The sequence below is a fragment of the Alexandromys fortis genome, unplaced genomic scaffold, assembly GCF_014885135.2.
Source record: "Alexandromys fortis isolate MF-2015 unplaced genomic scaffold, M_Fortis_MF-2015_v1.1 scaffold_44, whole genome shotgun sequence".
Lineage (NCBI taxonomy): Eukaryota > Metazoa > Chordata > Mammalia > Rodentia > Cricetidae > Alexandromys > Alexandromys fortis.
The window spans coordinates 2,651,235-2,668,659 of NW_026067921.1; the positions used below are offsets into that span (position 1 = coordinate 2,651,235).

Here is a 17,425-nt window from a genome sequence, read left to right on the forward strand (position 1 = left end):
CTATCTCTGGGTTTTTCTTAATCGTGCTACACCTCATGACTGCTGGTTCCCTTTCGAGATGCCGAGACAATCTGTCCCCTCTTCCCTGACAGCCATGAGTTAAGATGAATACAGTGAGCTTGTGCAATGGAAACCGCAGGCTGTGGTGTGCACTGTTCTCTCACACTTACACAGTTCTATCGATGTAAGGAGTGAATAGTGTTAAGGGCCACTGGCTCCTTGCCTGGCTCCTTGCCTGCTTGCTCTATGGGCTGTGTGTGCTTCTTACACTTAAGAGTCCGGGCTCTCTGAGGACTACGCCATTCCTGTGCCTGCACATATGCTCCCACCCCCTCCCGACAACTCCCAGGCTGGGGTCCTCACCTCCTCCCGGATGTGTTCCACCTGCTCTTCCAGGAGTTCGTTCCTCTCAGTTAGGGTCTTGTTCTTCTTCAACAATGACTGGCCGATCCGCGCGGCCAACTCCAAATCCCGCTCTTTCTGTGATGGACAAGAGGGAGAATGGGGACTTAACCCTATGCATCCTGGAGGAGCCAACAGGGCTCAGTGTCAGATGGGTGTACCCCAAAACTGTGGGATAATGGACAACTCTGCATCCAGGTATTTGGTGCCTAATCAATATGACCTCGGTCGTACATGTACAGGGAGAGTTGATGAAAACCAAAGACAAGGAAGGAAAAATTATTTGTTTAGTCACTGATAACACTTCCCCCACTTGAGAGCCAGCACACTGACTCAGATGGATGGCTGGATGGATGGCTGGATGGCTGGATGGCTGGATGGCTGGATGGATGGATGGATGGGAGGGTGGATGGATGGGTGGATGGGTGGGTGGGTGGGTGGGTGGGTGGGTGGATGGATGGATGGATGGATGGATGGATGGGCAGGTGGATGGATGGGCAGGTGGATGGATGGGCAGGTGGATGGATGGGTGGGTGGATGGGTGGGTGAATGGCCCTGAATAGAGCGAAGGGCTGACACGGGAAGGCAGGCCTCTTTAGCTCTCATCAGGCGGTCTCCACTCTGACCCATGAAATGAAAATGTGTAAAGTAACTCAGAAGCAATTGCATTTGTTTTGCTTGTTTCACTTTCTTATTTAAATTTTATTTAACTTTATTTTTAGAAAAGAATTTTCAAAGTACAGAGAAATTGTAGCCGCTGGTTTACAAACAAGATGTTTTGCTAGCTCAACCGTGACAAAAGTCAGACGGAGCAGCCCATACAAAGACATGACTGCCTCTGTGCGAAGAGAGATGTCCCAGGTAGGGGACGGATGCCAACTCCAAATCCATCTCCATGAGATTCACCTGCATGCGGTCGACGGGAGGCTGGTGGGACAAAAGCCTTTTAGGAGACCACACTTCACAGTCTAGACCTGTCATTTGCTCTAGGAAATGGAAGCACAGAGGTGGCAGCCTGGAGCAACGACTGTTGGGGACTCTGATGCCACACAAGGCTCTCACTACCCTCGTGGCCTGAATGTTTGTTTTCTCCAAAATCAGGGGCACTATAGTTTTGTTCAAACCTCAGACTACATAACCACGGGTGAGCTGAGAAATCACTAAAGTAATTGCGATTGATGTCCTGTTCATTGGAAATAAGATAATAAAGGTTCAAGAGATAATAGAGAAAATGGATCAGTTTCTCGCACACCATTATACAGACAGGGATCCAGCGTGGAGCAAGGCGAACATGGACGGTGTGCTGATTCAGTGCAAATCATTTTTACAGTTCTGGGTCATGAGAAATTCCTGTCCTCTCCTCCCATAAGCTGGGACTTTTTTGCAAATTCCCCAACTCATTGGTCTGGGTCACCTAGCCTTATGCAATGAACAATTTGGAGTTTGAGATGTACCCCCCCCTTTTCTGACCACGGGCTCAGTCACGTAGCAGAATGTATTAAGAGCACCGACTTCTCTTCCAAAAGATCCGGGTTCGGGTCCCTGCACTCACATGGCTGCCCACACCTTTTGGAACTCCTGTCCCAGGGAATCCGACGCTCTCTTCTGGCCTCTGTGGGCACCAGGCACAGTGCACCGACAGGCACAACACACATACACATAAAAATAAGCCTTTTTAAAAAAATTAAAGAAAATCAAAAAGGCTCATCATGAAGGGGGTTATTTGTTAACTTTCTACCTCTGTTTTGAGAAGAGCAGGCCCCAGTTAGAGGAGAGGGGACTAGTGCAACCTGCTCCTCTGGGACTCCGATGGACTCTAAGTAAGCCTCTCACTGAAAACAGAGTGTTCAAACCGACTTCTTACATTGCTTTAAATGAAAAACAACAGCTCAAAAATAAAAATATCAACTCCCACATAGTTCAGGTGTCATTTCATGCTCAGGCTTTGGTCGTCCGTGTATGGAAGCTCAGCCACAAATGCCCTGTATGTTCTCCTACCTGGCTTCCTCGTGGCCAAGGGACACAGCGACAGCCCAGACAATTAGGGAAGCTCAGCCCTGCCACAGGGGATTCCTCACTCCCTGTCACCTCTCAGACTCAGAGCTTCGCTTGGCTGAGGGAAGGACATGGAGAATGTGAGACCCAGGCTCAGCCCAGAGCTCAGTCCTCAGAGGCAGACTCGAGAGTAGCACAAATCAGAAAGGTTCCGGCCCTCTTACTGGCAGCTAAAACCGCAGTCATGATGTCCACTTCTCCGCAGAAGTGTGGCCTCCCTAAATCCAACTCAGGCCTGCTAAATTCTCTGATAGGACAACTGCCCGGTCCAGACGGAAAGGTCAGCGGGCACAGAGAACTCCTTATACTCTCTTCGTGACCCCATTCCTCATCGCCATCGCCCCACCCAAGCTGCTAACTTCCTACAAGCACAGATGTGAATCCTCAATGAAAGGAGCACGGCAGGCAGTGGGGCAGGGAGCACTACAGACAGTGGGGCAGGGAGCACGGCAGGCAGTGGGGCAGGGAGCACGGCAGGCAGTGGGGCAGGGAGCACGGAAGGCAGAAATGCAAGGAGCACTGGAGGACACGAAGAACAAGGCTTCCCAAGGGACAGAGAAGGCTGGCGCCTAGGAGAGATGAGGCCAGAGAACAAGAGGGCAGTGAGCTCACACAGGAAGCCTTTGCCCCACTGACCACACCTCACACCCAAGGGCCTCTGTCCTCTTGCTCTCGGCCCTGCTGAGAGCAGCCATCACAGGCCTACTCTGGAAATCTAATCTGTATAGTAATTACCCAGGGCACATCATCTGCACCTGGGTGACAGGAACACCCGAAGCTGCTGTCCATCTCCAGTCTTCTTGTCTAGCTTGTCTTTGGGTGTCTGTTATTGTTTAGAGACAGGGTCTGGGTGTTCAGCCAAGGCTGGCCTTGAATTCCCGATCCCTCCCCACACACAGCCACACCTGGCTCTGCCTAGGTTTACCCAGGCAACAGGCTACTTAGGCTTCTTGTGAGAATCACAGGTACGAGTATTTGCATACATGTGTGTGCAGGGGTGAGTGTGTGAGAGTGTGTGCATGGGCGTGTAGCGGTGTGTGTGTGAAGGGGGGGGGAACGAGTCACTTCCTAAACATTTAGTTCCAAAATTTAAAAAAAACAGCCAGGAAAAGAGCTCGACTTTAACCTCGGTGACAACTGGATTCTATAAATAGCTAACTCGGGCCCTGGAACAAGCCAGTCAAAATCTAGTTCTTTATTCTCCGAGAAATGAATCAAGGTAGCTTGAAAGCCCACAACCTGACCCTGGCGCTGGTTAGCACCACACACCGGCTGGCTGGCACTCTTCCTGCAGGCTTAGCCGACTCCCACGCTTTGCAGTGACTCATTCCATTCACCAGTTTTAGGATAAAAAGAAAAACTACGGCCACTGGAAAGCGTGCTACTCCTGGGGCAGAGACAGATTCTGGGACATTCCTAATACAGCCAGTCAGGACAAGCTTTAGAATCTCCTTCCAGTAAGGAGCCTCCCCAACTCACACATACACACACAGACACACAGAGACCCACACAGAAACACAGACACAGACAGACACACAGCTTGCAGCTGCCTGTACAGCCTGGGCAAACCCTGTGTACCCTGCAAACGGCAGGTCAGGTGTGCAAAGCAGCATTCCTGAACAGAGGCACACGGCCCAGCAGGAACAGCCTGGGGTGACGGTCACATGACCGGCGGTGGCAGTCAGACTCCAAGACGCCCAGGTCCAGAGGCAGGCAGGGACTTCCCTGTGATGTCTCATCAGGAGCAAGGACAAAGGGGGAAGTTGCTATTTATAAAACACAGAGGTGCAGACGCGAATGACCATCAAAAATAAAGCAGGAAGGCACTACTGAGAGCCAAGAGGAGAAACTGCTCCAATGAGATATGACATTCTTCCCTCCAATCCAAATACTTCTAAAAAGGAGGGCTCATATTTCATACAACCATGCTTAGTCAGAAAATTAACCAGGGAAAAGTAAATTCTTTTAAAGAAAATTTGCTTGAGACAGTTTCCTGTAGCCCAGGCTAGCCTCAAACTCACTGCTAACTGAGGATGACCTTGAACTCCTTACCCTCCTCTACCTGGGCCTTCCCAGTGCTGAGATCACAGGCCTGCACTACCAAGCCTGGCCTAAAAGAGAGATCTTCACACAGGGCCTCTGCACAAAGGACAAGATACCCAGGTCTGGAAGTGGCCTTTGGCTGTCACAGCAGAGAGAAGGGTAGTACCCCAAGGAATACCTCACAGTGAGACCTCAGATGCACCACAGCCAAGGATGTACCGCATCTCTGGGCTATAGATGCCCAGGGCAGCAGGGCCCAGGTGACTCTGAAAGTGGAAATGTCCTCCTAACAATCAACAGGCGGTATTACCAGAGACTTAAGAATAGCAAAGACAACAGGCAAAGAAGCTGAGTCCCATCCGGGAGGGAGTGGTTGTGAGCGGGGGTGGAAAGCCTTTGGGATCTCAGGGCCGGTCCCTCCACTCTAACAGCATCTACTGTCTGGAAGAAGTTCTTCACCAACCCCACATCAACCAAAGGACTGACCTCCAGAATATATAAAGAACTCAAGAAATTAGACATTAAAATTCTAAATAATCCAATTAAAAAATGGGGTACTGAACTAAATGGAGAATTCTTAACAGAAGAATTTCAAATGGACAAAAGATACTTAAGGACATGTTCAACATCCTTAGCTATCAGGAAAATGCAAATCAAAACAACTTTGAGATACCATCTTACACCTATCAGAATGGCTAAAATCAAAAACACTAATGATATCTGGAGAGGTTGTGGAGTAAGGGGTATACTCATCCACTGCTGGTGGGAATGCAAACTTGTGCAACCACTTTGGAAATCAGTGTGGTGGTTTCTCAGAAAATTGGGAGTCAACCTACCTCAGGACCCAGCAATACCACTCTTGGGAATACACCCAAAAGATGTCCAATCATACTACAAAAACATATGTTCATAGCAGCTTTATTTGTAATAGCCAGAACCTGGAGACAACCTAGATGCCCCTCAGTGGAAGAATGGATAAAGAAGGTGTGGCATATCTACACATTAGAGTACTATTCAGTGGTAAAAAGCAATGACATCTTGAAGTTTGCATGCAAATGGATGGAAATAGAAAACACTATCCTGAGTGAGATAACCCAGACCCAAAAATATGAATATGGCATGTACTCACTCATAAGTGGATTCTAGCCATAAACAAAGGACATTGAGCCTATAGTTCGTGATCCTAGAAAAGCTAAGTAATAAGGTGAACCCAAAGAAAAACATATATAGATCCACCTGGAAATTGGAAGCACACAAGATCACCTGACAAAATTTGGGAGCATGGGGGCAGGGGTAGGAGGGTAAAAGGGGAAGAGGAAGGGAGAAGGGGAGGGTTGGGGAGAGCTTGAGGGAATGGGATAGTTGAGATGGAGGAAGGACAGATATGAGAGCAAGGAAAGAGATATCTTGATTGAGGAAGCCATTTTGGGGTTAGCAAGAAACCTGACTCTAGAAAAACTCCCAGGAATCCACAAGGATGAGCAATAGAGAGGGTCCCTGAACTGGCCTTGCCCTGTAGTCAGACTTATGATTATCTTAAACATCACCATAGAACCTTTGTCCAACAACAGATGGAAACAGAGACAAAGACCCACATCAGAGCACTGGACTGAGCTCCCAAGGTCCCGTTGAAGAGCAGAAGGAGGGAGAGTATGAGCAGGGAAGTCAAGACCATGAGGGGTTGGTTCACCCACTAAGACAATGTGCCTGAGCTAATGGGAGCTCACCAACTCCAGCTGGACTGGGAATGAACGAACATGGGATCAAAACTAGTCCCTCTGAATGTGGTTGACAGTCAGGGCAGAGTGAGGGGCCAATGACAATGGCACTGGGATTTGTCTCTACTGCATGTACTGGCCTTTTGGGATCCTATTCTCTTTGGATGTATACCTTGCTCAACCTGGATATAGTGGGAAGGGCCTTGGACTTCCCACAGGGTAGGGTGCCTTGCCCTCTCTTAAGACTGGAGGGGGGTGGAGGGAGAATGTGTGGAGGTAGTGGGGGTGGAGTGGGAGGAAGGGAGGAAGTGGGAATTTGGATTGGGAAGATGAAGAAGGAGGAGTAGGAGGAGGAGGGGGAGGAGGAGGAGGAAGAAGAAGAAGGAGGAGGAGGAGGAGGAGGAGGAGGAGGAGGAGGAGGAGGAGGAGGAGGAGGAGGCAACAGCAGGAGGACAACAGAACAGGGTGAGGGCAACCCCACCAAGATCCAGAATAGAGATGAGGGTATAGATGGAGAATCCCCCCAAAGATCTGGCGGCTGCAAAGACCTGGGGCTAGGGGCGGATGTCAGAAACATGTCTCCCACAATGACCTTGCTGGAGAAATGGATCACACAGGGAAGGGTCAGCAATTCCATTTCCAAATCTGATGTGCAGCCAAGTGGGCCTGCCGCTGGCCCACACCAGCCACCAGACGGCGGCATCTCAAAAGGCCATCCCTAGTGACAGTCCCATAGTCTTAACCCTGATGCCACCTATGTGGAGCTGAGTGGTTCTTGTCTCCTTCAGAATAGAACAGACGTGTTCCAGGGTAAGTGGAAATATCACTAAAGGAAGAAACAAGGCAAGAGAGAGACAGACACGAGGGGTGGATAGTGGGGGGACTGCAGGAGCCCCAACCCACCATACTACCAGGAGTGTGATGTCAGGACCTGCCTGTTTCAGTCCCATCCGCCACTGCCTGCAACAGTCACGGTGCCTTCTGGGTCTCCCCCAAGATACTCCCCTTTTCCTGGGGAGGTGCTAAAGAAAAGGGGACCGAGTCACTGAGATTCCAAAAACAAGGCCCAAGCTCCCTGTGCACTGAAGGTCAGGGCTATGGTGAGGACCAGTGTTGAAAGGTGGGCACCGTTAGGGTCCGACCTGAACAACGGATCCCCCCACAGCTCTTGTGTTTTGAACACATACCCCCCAGCCAGTGCTGCTGTTTTTGGAGGCTGTGTAAAGTTGAGGAGGCAGGGCCTGACCGGAGGCAGCAGGTCACTAAGAGCTGGCTTTTGAAGGTTGTAATCTAGGTCTAGGTTCTAGCCAGCCCCCATGAACAACCATCTCCTGCTCTGGCTACCACAGGGGAAGCCTCTCAGCCAAACCTTCCTCTGACGTGCTGCGCTGAAATTCCTTGAAACTGAGCACAAATTACAGCCTTTGACCCTCCCCCTCAAGCCGTTTCTGTCAGGTTTGGGGGGGGGGATTCCCAACACTTCTGAAGCCTGGTTCACCCTGGCTACCGATACACAGGGTGAAGCCATGTGTCCTTATGGAACATCACACTGAGACCAACTGAGAGCATCACAGTCTCTTGAGGGCGTGCAGCCTGACTGACCAGAGTGACCTCCCAAAGTCGGCCATCAACGCCTGCTTTGTGCTTCCACACGGACACTGCATGCTGCCCCACCCGCCCAACTACATTCAGAAGCCACAGGTTAGGACTTATTCCTCTCCAGCACAGTTTAGGTTTCTCTGATCAGAAACTGGGTGATCCAACGAGTACTTAAATGGCATTGTTTTGTGTCATAAATTCATAACATTGAAAATCTAAAAAGGGGTATCTAAGCTGCAACCTGCTGAGTGACTACGCATTCCAGGATAGCTATGGATGTGGGCTAACACACCTGTATGGCAATGTCAGAAGGCTGGACGACCCAAACTAAAGTACCAGCTGGGCCGTGATGGTACATTCCTGTAATCTCAGCTAAGAGGTCAGAGTACAAGGGGTTCAAGACCAACCTCAGCTACACAGCAAGTGTGAGGCCAGCCTTGGCTTCACAAGATTCTCTTTTTGAATAATTTCAACAAATCTAATACATGTTACCAAAATCAACAGCTGCAAAGGCCTAGGCACATAGTCACTAGTGAAAAGATAGAGCTACCGGGCACGATGGGAGGCAGAGGCAGGTAGATCTCTATGAGTTCTAGGTCAGCTTGGACTACACAGCAAGTTCCAGGCCAGCCAGGGCTACATAGTGAAAGCCTGTCTCAAAATAGATAACAAAACGAAACCATTGGATTATATTCTGCAATGGCTCAATGGGAGACTCTTCCTGAAACAGACAAGGAGCCCGTGAGAATCCTTCCCCTTCCCCCGACACTCACCTCCTCAAGAAGCCTCGTGACAGCATCTATGTCATTGTATGTCTTAGTCATCTGGCCAACTCTTTCGGCGCAGAGAACTGCAAGAAACAGAAAGGGCAGTGAGCGTTAGCAATAGGCGGTCCAGGGACCAAGGCTCCTCAACTGTGTCTGGGTGTCAGACACCAGAGGTTCTACCCAGACTGTCCTGAACTGTGAACTATGAGAAGGCCTGAGGAGCCACCGGCCACACAGGCATGAACGGCAGCCACTTTCAGAACGCAGCCGTCCATGTAATTACTCAACAACAGCCGTAAGCCAATGAGTTCACGGGGACACATGCAGCCTTCGTCCTGCCTGGCCTAGATTCTACAGCTGTGCAGTTTCCGTACCAGCAGCAGGAGGGTACCACAAACATGACCACCATGGCTGCTGCACACGGATGCATGACACAGAGCACAGTTTCATCACACAGACAGCTCACTGCAGCATGAGAGGCTGCTCAGGAACTCTCAGGCCCCTTCTGGTGGAGGACGGCTTTAGTCTGCTAATGTGTCTAGTGTTGTTCACTTCAGCTCAGTGGCAAGGGACTCATGGGCACAGCAAGGAAGGCCCTGGACTTTTCCTCTATGGGCAAAGTGACTGCATTTGGATATAGGACCAATGGGAAATTTTTTTGAACGTGTCACTTTGGGTTAAACAGAAGTGTCCCAAGACTGGATGTTTTTTGGTTGATAAAGTAGCAAACACAAGGGCCCGGGTTAGAACCCCAGAACCCATGTGAAAAACAAACCAACAAACAAAACCAAACAAAAGAATCCAGGCATAGTGGTATCAGTTTGTAATTCCTGTGCTGAAGAGATGGAGGACACTGGAATTGACCTCTTATCACCACAAGCACCCCACCACACACACGCACGCACGCATACACACACACACAACTCCGTACTGATGGGATGTGATGTGTGTAACACAGACCCTGGGGAAGAGTTCTATTATGAGCGAAAGCTTTCATCATGACCCACATCCAGCGATAGCTCGTGAGAGACACCTGGGACCCAAAGCCTCCACCGGAGCCTTGCTGGGGAAGCTGTCACTGGAATCGAGTAGTCTCTAAATATTTTAGCACTGCAAGCAGAGCTGATCTTAGAGCTGAGCTCAGAGAAACCTGATCTGCTGGAATGATTTCCTAGCCCAGAAGAGCCTGAAATCTGGTTTTCAATCTGAGGCATCAGCACCTCGGAAGCAGAAGCCAGGTCTTCCTCACCCTCTCAGCGCAGCCAGCCCTTCCCCCTGCAGATCCCTCCGCCTTCTGAGGTGCAGACACTGCCTGGCTCCAGACCCTTTCCCAGCAAGGAAACGGCAGAGAGATGTGTAACGGGGTTAAACCCGTCTAACGTGCCGTCCACGGAGTCCAGCTCCAACTGCTCTGGGCAGGTCAGGAGTTCAAGTCGGCAAGTGCTCTCTTGTGTGAAGACTGTTGTGCCTGCCATTAGCACCGCTTCTCCTGGGCAGCTGTGAGGTCCACAGAGAGGAACAGGCCCAGAGCATGGCAGTCCCACGGCTCGCCATTCACACTGGGGGCACCAGGGACACTGACTGAGCCCAATTACCCAAGTAAAAGCCACTGCTTGCTTTAAGCAAGGATTGTATGAAATACACACACACACACACACACACACACACTAGTTTACAGAAAGGGAAAAAAGCAGAGCAACCACAAAAATGCCAACATTTGAATAGATCACAGGTTCAATTCTCTTGTTTGTGCTTTGAAAATGATTCTAAAATAGCTACAGTAATGATACACTAGTAAGGAAAATTTATTAAATATTATTCAGGAAATATACAGTTGGCTAATATAAGGACATGGTACCTGAGCTGAGTTTTAAGAAAAATTAATAATAGCAGCAAGCTTTTTCTTAATAAACAGATAACAAAAATGCATCTTTATGGTGTGCAGTGAGATGCTGACCACATTTGACCATGGTGCACAGATGGATACGGGCTGCTCTGCAGCCCTTTACTGAGCATGCTCACTGAGGTCAGGTACTGAGCATATCTGACTGTGTAGCTCATGCAATCCTCAGCGCAGTTCAGGGAGGTAGCTCTTCACACCATTGCACAAATCAGAAAAACCAGGCCCAGAGAATCGTCCCACAGCTGGCAGGTGCAGGGGTCAATGTGAGATGGAGCCAGTAGGACAGCAGTTAATCTCCATGTCTACAAAGTCAGACCCCTTCCCATCGGCCCTTCCCAGCAACCCTGCAGGTGGCACTTCTTCAGGGAGAGCAGGACGCCAAGGGCACTGCGAAGGTCTGTTGTGCAGCCTGGAGAAGGATCTACTACAGCCGTCCTTTGGTTTTGCTCGGGTGAGTTTATTAAGTGTAAACCAAGGCAAAGTATGAGCGTAAGCAGCAGACAGCATCGCCAGACTGTGCTTACAGCACGCAGCAGAAAGCGGGCGGGGACGCTAGCACTCGGCTGGAGCTCCGATAGACCTTTCCCTCCACGATGACCTTCCCATGGCTTTGTATTCCCATGGTTGGTAGGCGTAGGCATTTTTATGCACAGGACAAATGACAGCCACTCCTGTTGGAAATAGCTTGCCTCCTAACTGTCTGCAATGACACAAGGCATCCACTCTTGGGCTAGTCACCTTTTCTCTCCCCTCTGCTCCCATCACAGAGCTGGGAGGTCAACACCTGCCCAGACAAGGGGCCCTGGAGGACAGGGCACCCAAGCGTTCTTAGTCTGAAGTGGGTGGGGCAGCCTGGCTTCCAGAACCAGCTTCTCTGTGAGCTCCAACAGCACAGAATGAAGAGCCCACATGGTGGACATCACAGGCCAGACAGAGTGAGCTGCATTGTAGGAGCTAAACCAGCCAGTCTGGCTCCTAAACCCAGAGAGGGGCACCATAAGACAGGGCAAGGCTCGGGCAGTGTTCAAACCTGTGCAACTGAGCAGAGGGCATCCTGACCTTGGGGGAGGTCTTCACAGAAGACGGGGGCAGGGAACCCCAGGTTCCAGGCAGGGTCCTTATTTTCTGGGTATTAGGATCCCTCGGTGGATCAAGACTGAGGAGCTAGAAAAGAGTGAACCGACCTTTAAACTGTAGGTGACTAAACAAGGCCTATGCTTTTCAAGTTTCACTTTCCACACAGGAAACACCATAAACTTGGTCCAAGTTCTCTCTTCGTAAGGACTCAGATCATGCTATCAGATAACACATTTCCACCCCAAAATGTGTCCAAAGGGGAAGCACAGAGGCAGCTATGAATCTCTATAATAGTGAACACAAAAAAACTAGGTCCAGATACTAACCAAGACGTTAACTGTTTCCTGCGGCAGACAGCCAGCTAGACACACAGACACCCTCCGCCTTTAGAACGACCACCCACTCTAAGTGATGCCATCATCCTGTGCCAGCCTCATGAACTGCTTGGGGTACACAAAAAATAGGCCAACCTAGGAGAGACACTGCAGACGGTTTTGAAGAGTCCAGGGGTGCGAGCTCCTTCCAAGAGCTGGGATTCTTATCTGGGCACAGAAGCAACACCTGTGATCCCAGCATGCAGGTCAGCCAGGCCTACAGTGAGAGCCTAGCTTCCATTTGTCCCCAGAAGCTAAGGATCCTGGACTTAGGGACCAACAGGAAAGCACTAGAGGGTCTTCACAGGGAAGCACCAGTGCGTAGCTGTATTTCATGAAACATTTAGCCCAGTATGGAATGACCGGGTGTGAGGCGCACACTGAGCCCAGTGACCCGTGCTAAACCTGTTGGATTCTTCTAGCAGGCTCCTTCCTGGGTGACAGTAAATGGACTCCTACACGGGGAGACTGAGATAAGGCTGAGTAGGAGGCAGAGCGGGGTAGGCTCTTCCTTCTGGCTGGGACACAGCCAGCAAGAGCAATCCATCCCTGCTCATCAGCAGCAAGGTAGGCTGCCAATGAAACCTATGGTCTTGGGATGGTCACAGCGCTGTGGAGTGAGGTTCTGAGCACACTCCCAGAGCAGGGGAAGTCCAGTGAGAGAGATGCCTTCCAGGAGCTGGCTGGGCTGTGGTGCATCTGGGAGATTCCACTCTGCAAGGCTGGAAGGGACCAAGGCTTTCTTCCTGGGGACTAGCCCTGGGGAGGCTGACCAGAGCAAGGGACACCTAGGACTAGGTTGGGGTTCTGAGTGGCATTTGCATCCAAAATTCAGTGTACAATGTTTATGCAAATTTAGCCACCCCCAAATGATTTTGAGAATACATGCTGGCAGACCCCCAACTCCCCACCCAACCCCACATATCTGTGTGGGCAGGACTTGATGACAAGATCTAACTTGTAGGAAACTCAGGAGTGACCTTGGCTGAGGCCCAGATAAGAACCCTTCTAGGGAAGGAAGCAATGGCTGTTGGGGTCACTGGGTCAAACCCAGGCTGGCAGGACTGGGATGAAGGTACAGGAGGTGCAAACTGATGCTGACCGACAAAGCCAGCAAAGTTGGGGTGCTGGGTGCTGGGCATCAGGAGCAGAGAGGGGGTGCACGGAAGGTGGGATCGTGAGAAACTCCCACCTGCCCTTGCAAGGCACCCCGTCACCATGTCACACATTACATTAACAAGCTGGAGAAGCTCCTGACACTGGCCTGATTGGTCGTCCTAGAGCTGGGAGACCTCACTCTTCATCTGCTTTGGTGGAATAAATACATAGCTGCTTTCGCTGCTCAGCCTGGCTCTGGAAATTTCCCTTTCGCCAGCGTCAGCATCCTGGGTCTTCATGTATTTTTGGCATGAATACATAAATGAGCATTTTACACATGTGCATATATGTGTATATGTATGAATGCACTTGTGGGTGTGTATATCAACAAAGATATTCCTACCCCTCAAGAAAATGCTGTTTCCACATAACTCAAAGACCACGCAGCCAGCATCCGTGAATGCAGGCTAGACAAGCCCGCCCATCCAATCTGCACGTGGAGCAGCCTGCGCTCTGCCCCACCTTCAAATCACTTCATTAAAGCAGGTTTCGACAACGTGTGCTTTGATAGCCAGGATTCATCCCCGGAATTCCTCCTCCTGTCTCTTACACCTTATCATCCACTTCTTACAAAAATAAGTTTCATCTTTTCTAACTTGTGTTATAAGGCGTGCAAGCCAGCCAGCACGACGGGTCAACGGGTAGAGCCGCTCACTGCCAAGCCTGATGAACTGAGTTCAATCCCCAGACACAAGTGGAAGGAGAGAACCAATTCCAGGAAGTTGTCCCTGACCTGCACAGGCATGCTGGGGCATACATGAGTGTAAGAAAAAAAATTTAACCGAGATATCCTGAATATGCATTTAAAGCAGACATGTACCCTAAAGTTCCAATGTGCCTGTGGAAGCAGAGCAGGTAACTGTGTGTGAGACAAGAGCCGTCCATACGTGGGTGGCTTCGCCTCTCTCAATAAGAAGCATCGCCACGGTTCAGCCCTTGATCTACAGGAAGTAAGCATAGTAAAGCCCACAGTCTGCCCTGTTCACACGGGTGGAGGGTGGAGGCCCAGAACCTGTGGGCCTCGGCCTACAGCTCCATCAAATCCTGGCTGAGTCATCACACACACCAAGTCCCCAAGCCTCACAAAACAAGCGTCCTGTAGAGTTTGGCATGTCGACATGCCTTTGATTTAACATGTCCATGTTCTGCTTTAAAACGTCCGCAGCTCAGCCGCTGCCCTGCCACAAGCAGCGTCCATATACAGAAAACCCAGGACCGACCTCCCCGGGGCAGCCCACCCTCCACCTGAGCACCTGGTAATGCCATCCTTGGCCTGCCCTGGCCTCCACACCTGTCATTTCCTTCTGGGAAGACTGTCTTTCTCTCACGTCTCCAAGGGGAATTTGTTTCCTGTTCTTTCCATAGCCCAGCAAGAAGGAAGTCCCTCTGGCTATCTGAAACCCAATGTCTCACCTCTCATGCCCACTCAGTGAAATAAACCAGAAAGATCTGGCAAAGAACCATTGGCCACAAGGGCATCTCTGCGTGGGTACTGTGAGTGGGTGAAGAGACCCAACCCTAGAGACACCGGGTGAGTGAGCTGAACATATTGCAAGCCAGGGAAACCAAAACCAAGGCTCTAAGAAGTTAGGTTAGCTAAGGTCATAGTTATTCAAGTTTCCTGAGTACCTACCGGTGGGAAATGAAGACATGTCTCTACCTAAACTTGAACATGTGTGTCCATGGCAACAATAATCATTACAAGCAAAAGGTAGAAACAACCCTCAGTAGCTGGCGAGTGAACAAGTGTGGAGTTTCCACACAGTGGAATATTGCTGAGCCATAAAAGGAATGTGGAATGAATACATTCAACAACATAATTAAACCTCAAAATCAAAAAAAAAAGGCATAAACGTTACTTTGTTCCAGGGTTCTATTCATATAGGAAGTGTGTTAGCATTTGCTTAGGCCTGAGACTGAGTGTAAACAGGTGTGAGGGCTCTTACTATGGAGAAAAGTGTGGAAAGTCTAAGTGTGAATTAGAATGAAGGTTGCACAATCTAGGGCATTTATAAAAACCATGAAACTGCCCCGTAACAATGGGTGAATTTTATAGGATGCAAATTCCACCTTAGTATTTTCAGTAACCAAATACATGCAAACAAAGGCCCTAAACCGAGCCATCTCCCTACTACTTCCCTATAGCAATATAGTAATATAAAAGCATTCTTTTGTTCCTTCAGCCCTGACGAAGCCTTGCTGGGGTTAAATGCTGTTGCCAGGCAGGGAACCGTCCAGAAACATCAGCAAAGGAACCCATAGGAGGTCCTGCCCCCACCAGAGTGACATCAGAAAAAAACTGGAAAGATCCTGTGGCTTGTGAAGAAATCCGTTCCCACGGGGAGCTCCAGAGGGGTGAGGGGTGAGGACACCCCATCACCAGCGCTCCAGAAGGGTGAGGACACCCCATCACCAGAGCTCCAAAGTGGTGAGGACACCCCATCACCCACAGCTCCAGAGGGGTGAGGACAACCCATCACCAGAGCTCTAGAGGGGTGAGGACACCCCATCACCCACAGCTCCAGAGGGGTGAGGACACCCCATCACCCACAGCTCCAGAGGGGTGAAGACACCCCATCACCAGAGCTCCAAAGTGGTGAAGACACCCCATCACCAGAGCTCCAGAAGGGTGAGGACACCCCATCACCAGAGCTCCAGAGGGGTGAGGACACCCATCACCCAGAGGAACATGCATGCAGCCGCAAACAACTGCAAGTCAAACGTGGCAGAAAAATGAAGATGGGCAAGAAGGCTGCAGGGAAAGACAGGCCAAGGGGCCGAGGGACTTCCCCCATCTCTGCAGGCCAAGGGGCCGAGGGACTTTCCCCACCTCTGCAGGCCAAGGGGCCGAGGGAATCCCCCCATCTCTGCAGGCCAAGGGGCCGAGGGACTCCCCCATCTCTGCAGGCCAAGGGGCCGAGGGAATCCCCCCATCTCTGCAGGCCAAGGGGCCAAGGGTACCAAGCAAGTAATTTGAGTCAGAGAAGAGGAGTTGGGGTGATGACTCAGTCAGTAATGTGCCTGCCACACAAGCTTGAGGACCTGAGTTGGATCCCCCAGAACCCAGGTGAAAGCTGGGTAGCCCTCATACTGGGGAGTGTCTGAGTGTTGCTGGGCAGATCGTCTACACAAATCAGTGACCCCCAGGTTCAGAGAGAGACCCTGTCTCAAAAAATAAGGTGGAAACTGAAGTCGACTTCTGGCCTCTGCGTACACAAGTATATAAGCATGTTCACCTGTGTGCACACAAACACACACACCACACACGGCAGAGAGGAAAACAAGAGCTGGCCATTACTGAGACGGACAACTTGCCCTCGGTGACGTGGGCACATTATAAACATTATTCCACCTTTAACCAGAACAACCTACAGTGCAAACAGGAGCCCAGCGCAGCCAGTCAAACAGAGCCTGGAGCCAAGGACAGGTGGGGTGTAACTCTGCCTCCACGCAGTAATCACAGGCCTCACCCCAGACTGGAACGCTCAGTGTTGACCTATTGTGGCCACTTATCACCAAGACATTTAGCAAGAAGATAACCAAACTGCTCTTTCCTGGGAAGGCACCCTGGTCCTGCCACTGGCCAAGCGTGTGTGCACACCTTCTCCTCTGCAGCTGGTACCCATCCCAGAAGAAGAGCCCACCCCAGTGTCTTCAGAACTGTTATGAGGTAGTGGGGGCTGCTCTGTCTGCCCCGCAAGCTGCCAGAGAGCACTATCTTTTGAGCAAATAAATGGGCCCCTTAAGGAATTCTTGACCTACTTGAGAAGGTAAGACGCGCATACATTAGCACAACACAGAGTGGCTGGCAGACAGGCAGTGTCAGGCAGAGATGCTACAGGGAGTTTGGAGGGACCAGGACCCCAGAAGTGGGTGGATCTGCCAAAGGACCTTACTACAGAGACCTTGGGTGATCTCCACACAGGGCTGGCCTTGGGGTGATGCTGGTGCCCACAATTGTTCTGATAAACCAGTTACTTTTCCACTTGCGACTCCACAGGGACGTCCAAGAAGCACCCGAGTCCTGCTGTTCAAACAATGTTACATTCCCCAGCCAACAGAAACTAAGTCTTCCCAGCTTTGCACACAGAACCATTTGTTCTCTGTGGGGGCTGAGCAATCCCCCTGCAGCCCATGAGGCTCTCTGAACTGGAGGAACACACTCACTTTACACCACTTCCCAAGCTTCACCTGGGCACCAACTGGAGGCCTTGGCTAGCCAGGAGACGCTGCCCTGGGGGCTGGAGGCTTCGGCTAGCCTGGAGATGCTGCCCTAGCTGCTTTCATGGGGCTGCCTCAAGGTGCTCCACTGGGCTCTGGGCTTCCAGT

General features: G+C 50.6%; 1 protein-coding gene across 11 annotated transcripts in view; it reads right to left on the minus strand.

Moving 5' to 3' along the window:
* Positions 1–17,425, minus strand: part of Trak1 (trafficking kinesin protein 1) — a 115,755-nt gene that overhangs the window by 31,963 nt on the left and 66,367 nt on the right. For all 11 annotated transcript variants that reach the window (XM_050141716.1, XM_050141714.1, XM_050141713.1 and 8 more), the window contains 2 exons: positions 8,591–8,667; positions 364–480 (listed from right to left, as the gene is read on the minus strand). In XM_050141716.1, the coding sequence (XP_049997673.1) occupies positions 364–480; positions 8,591–8,641 (168 nt within the window). In that variant the 5' untranslated portion in view covers positions 8,642–8,667. The remainder of the gene's footprint in view (positions 1–363; positions 481–8,590; positions 8,668–17,425) is intronic.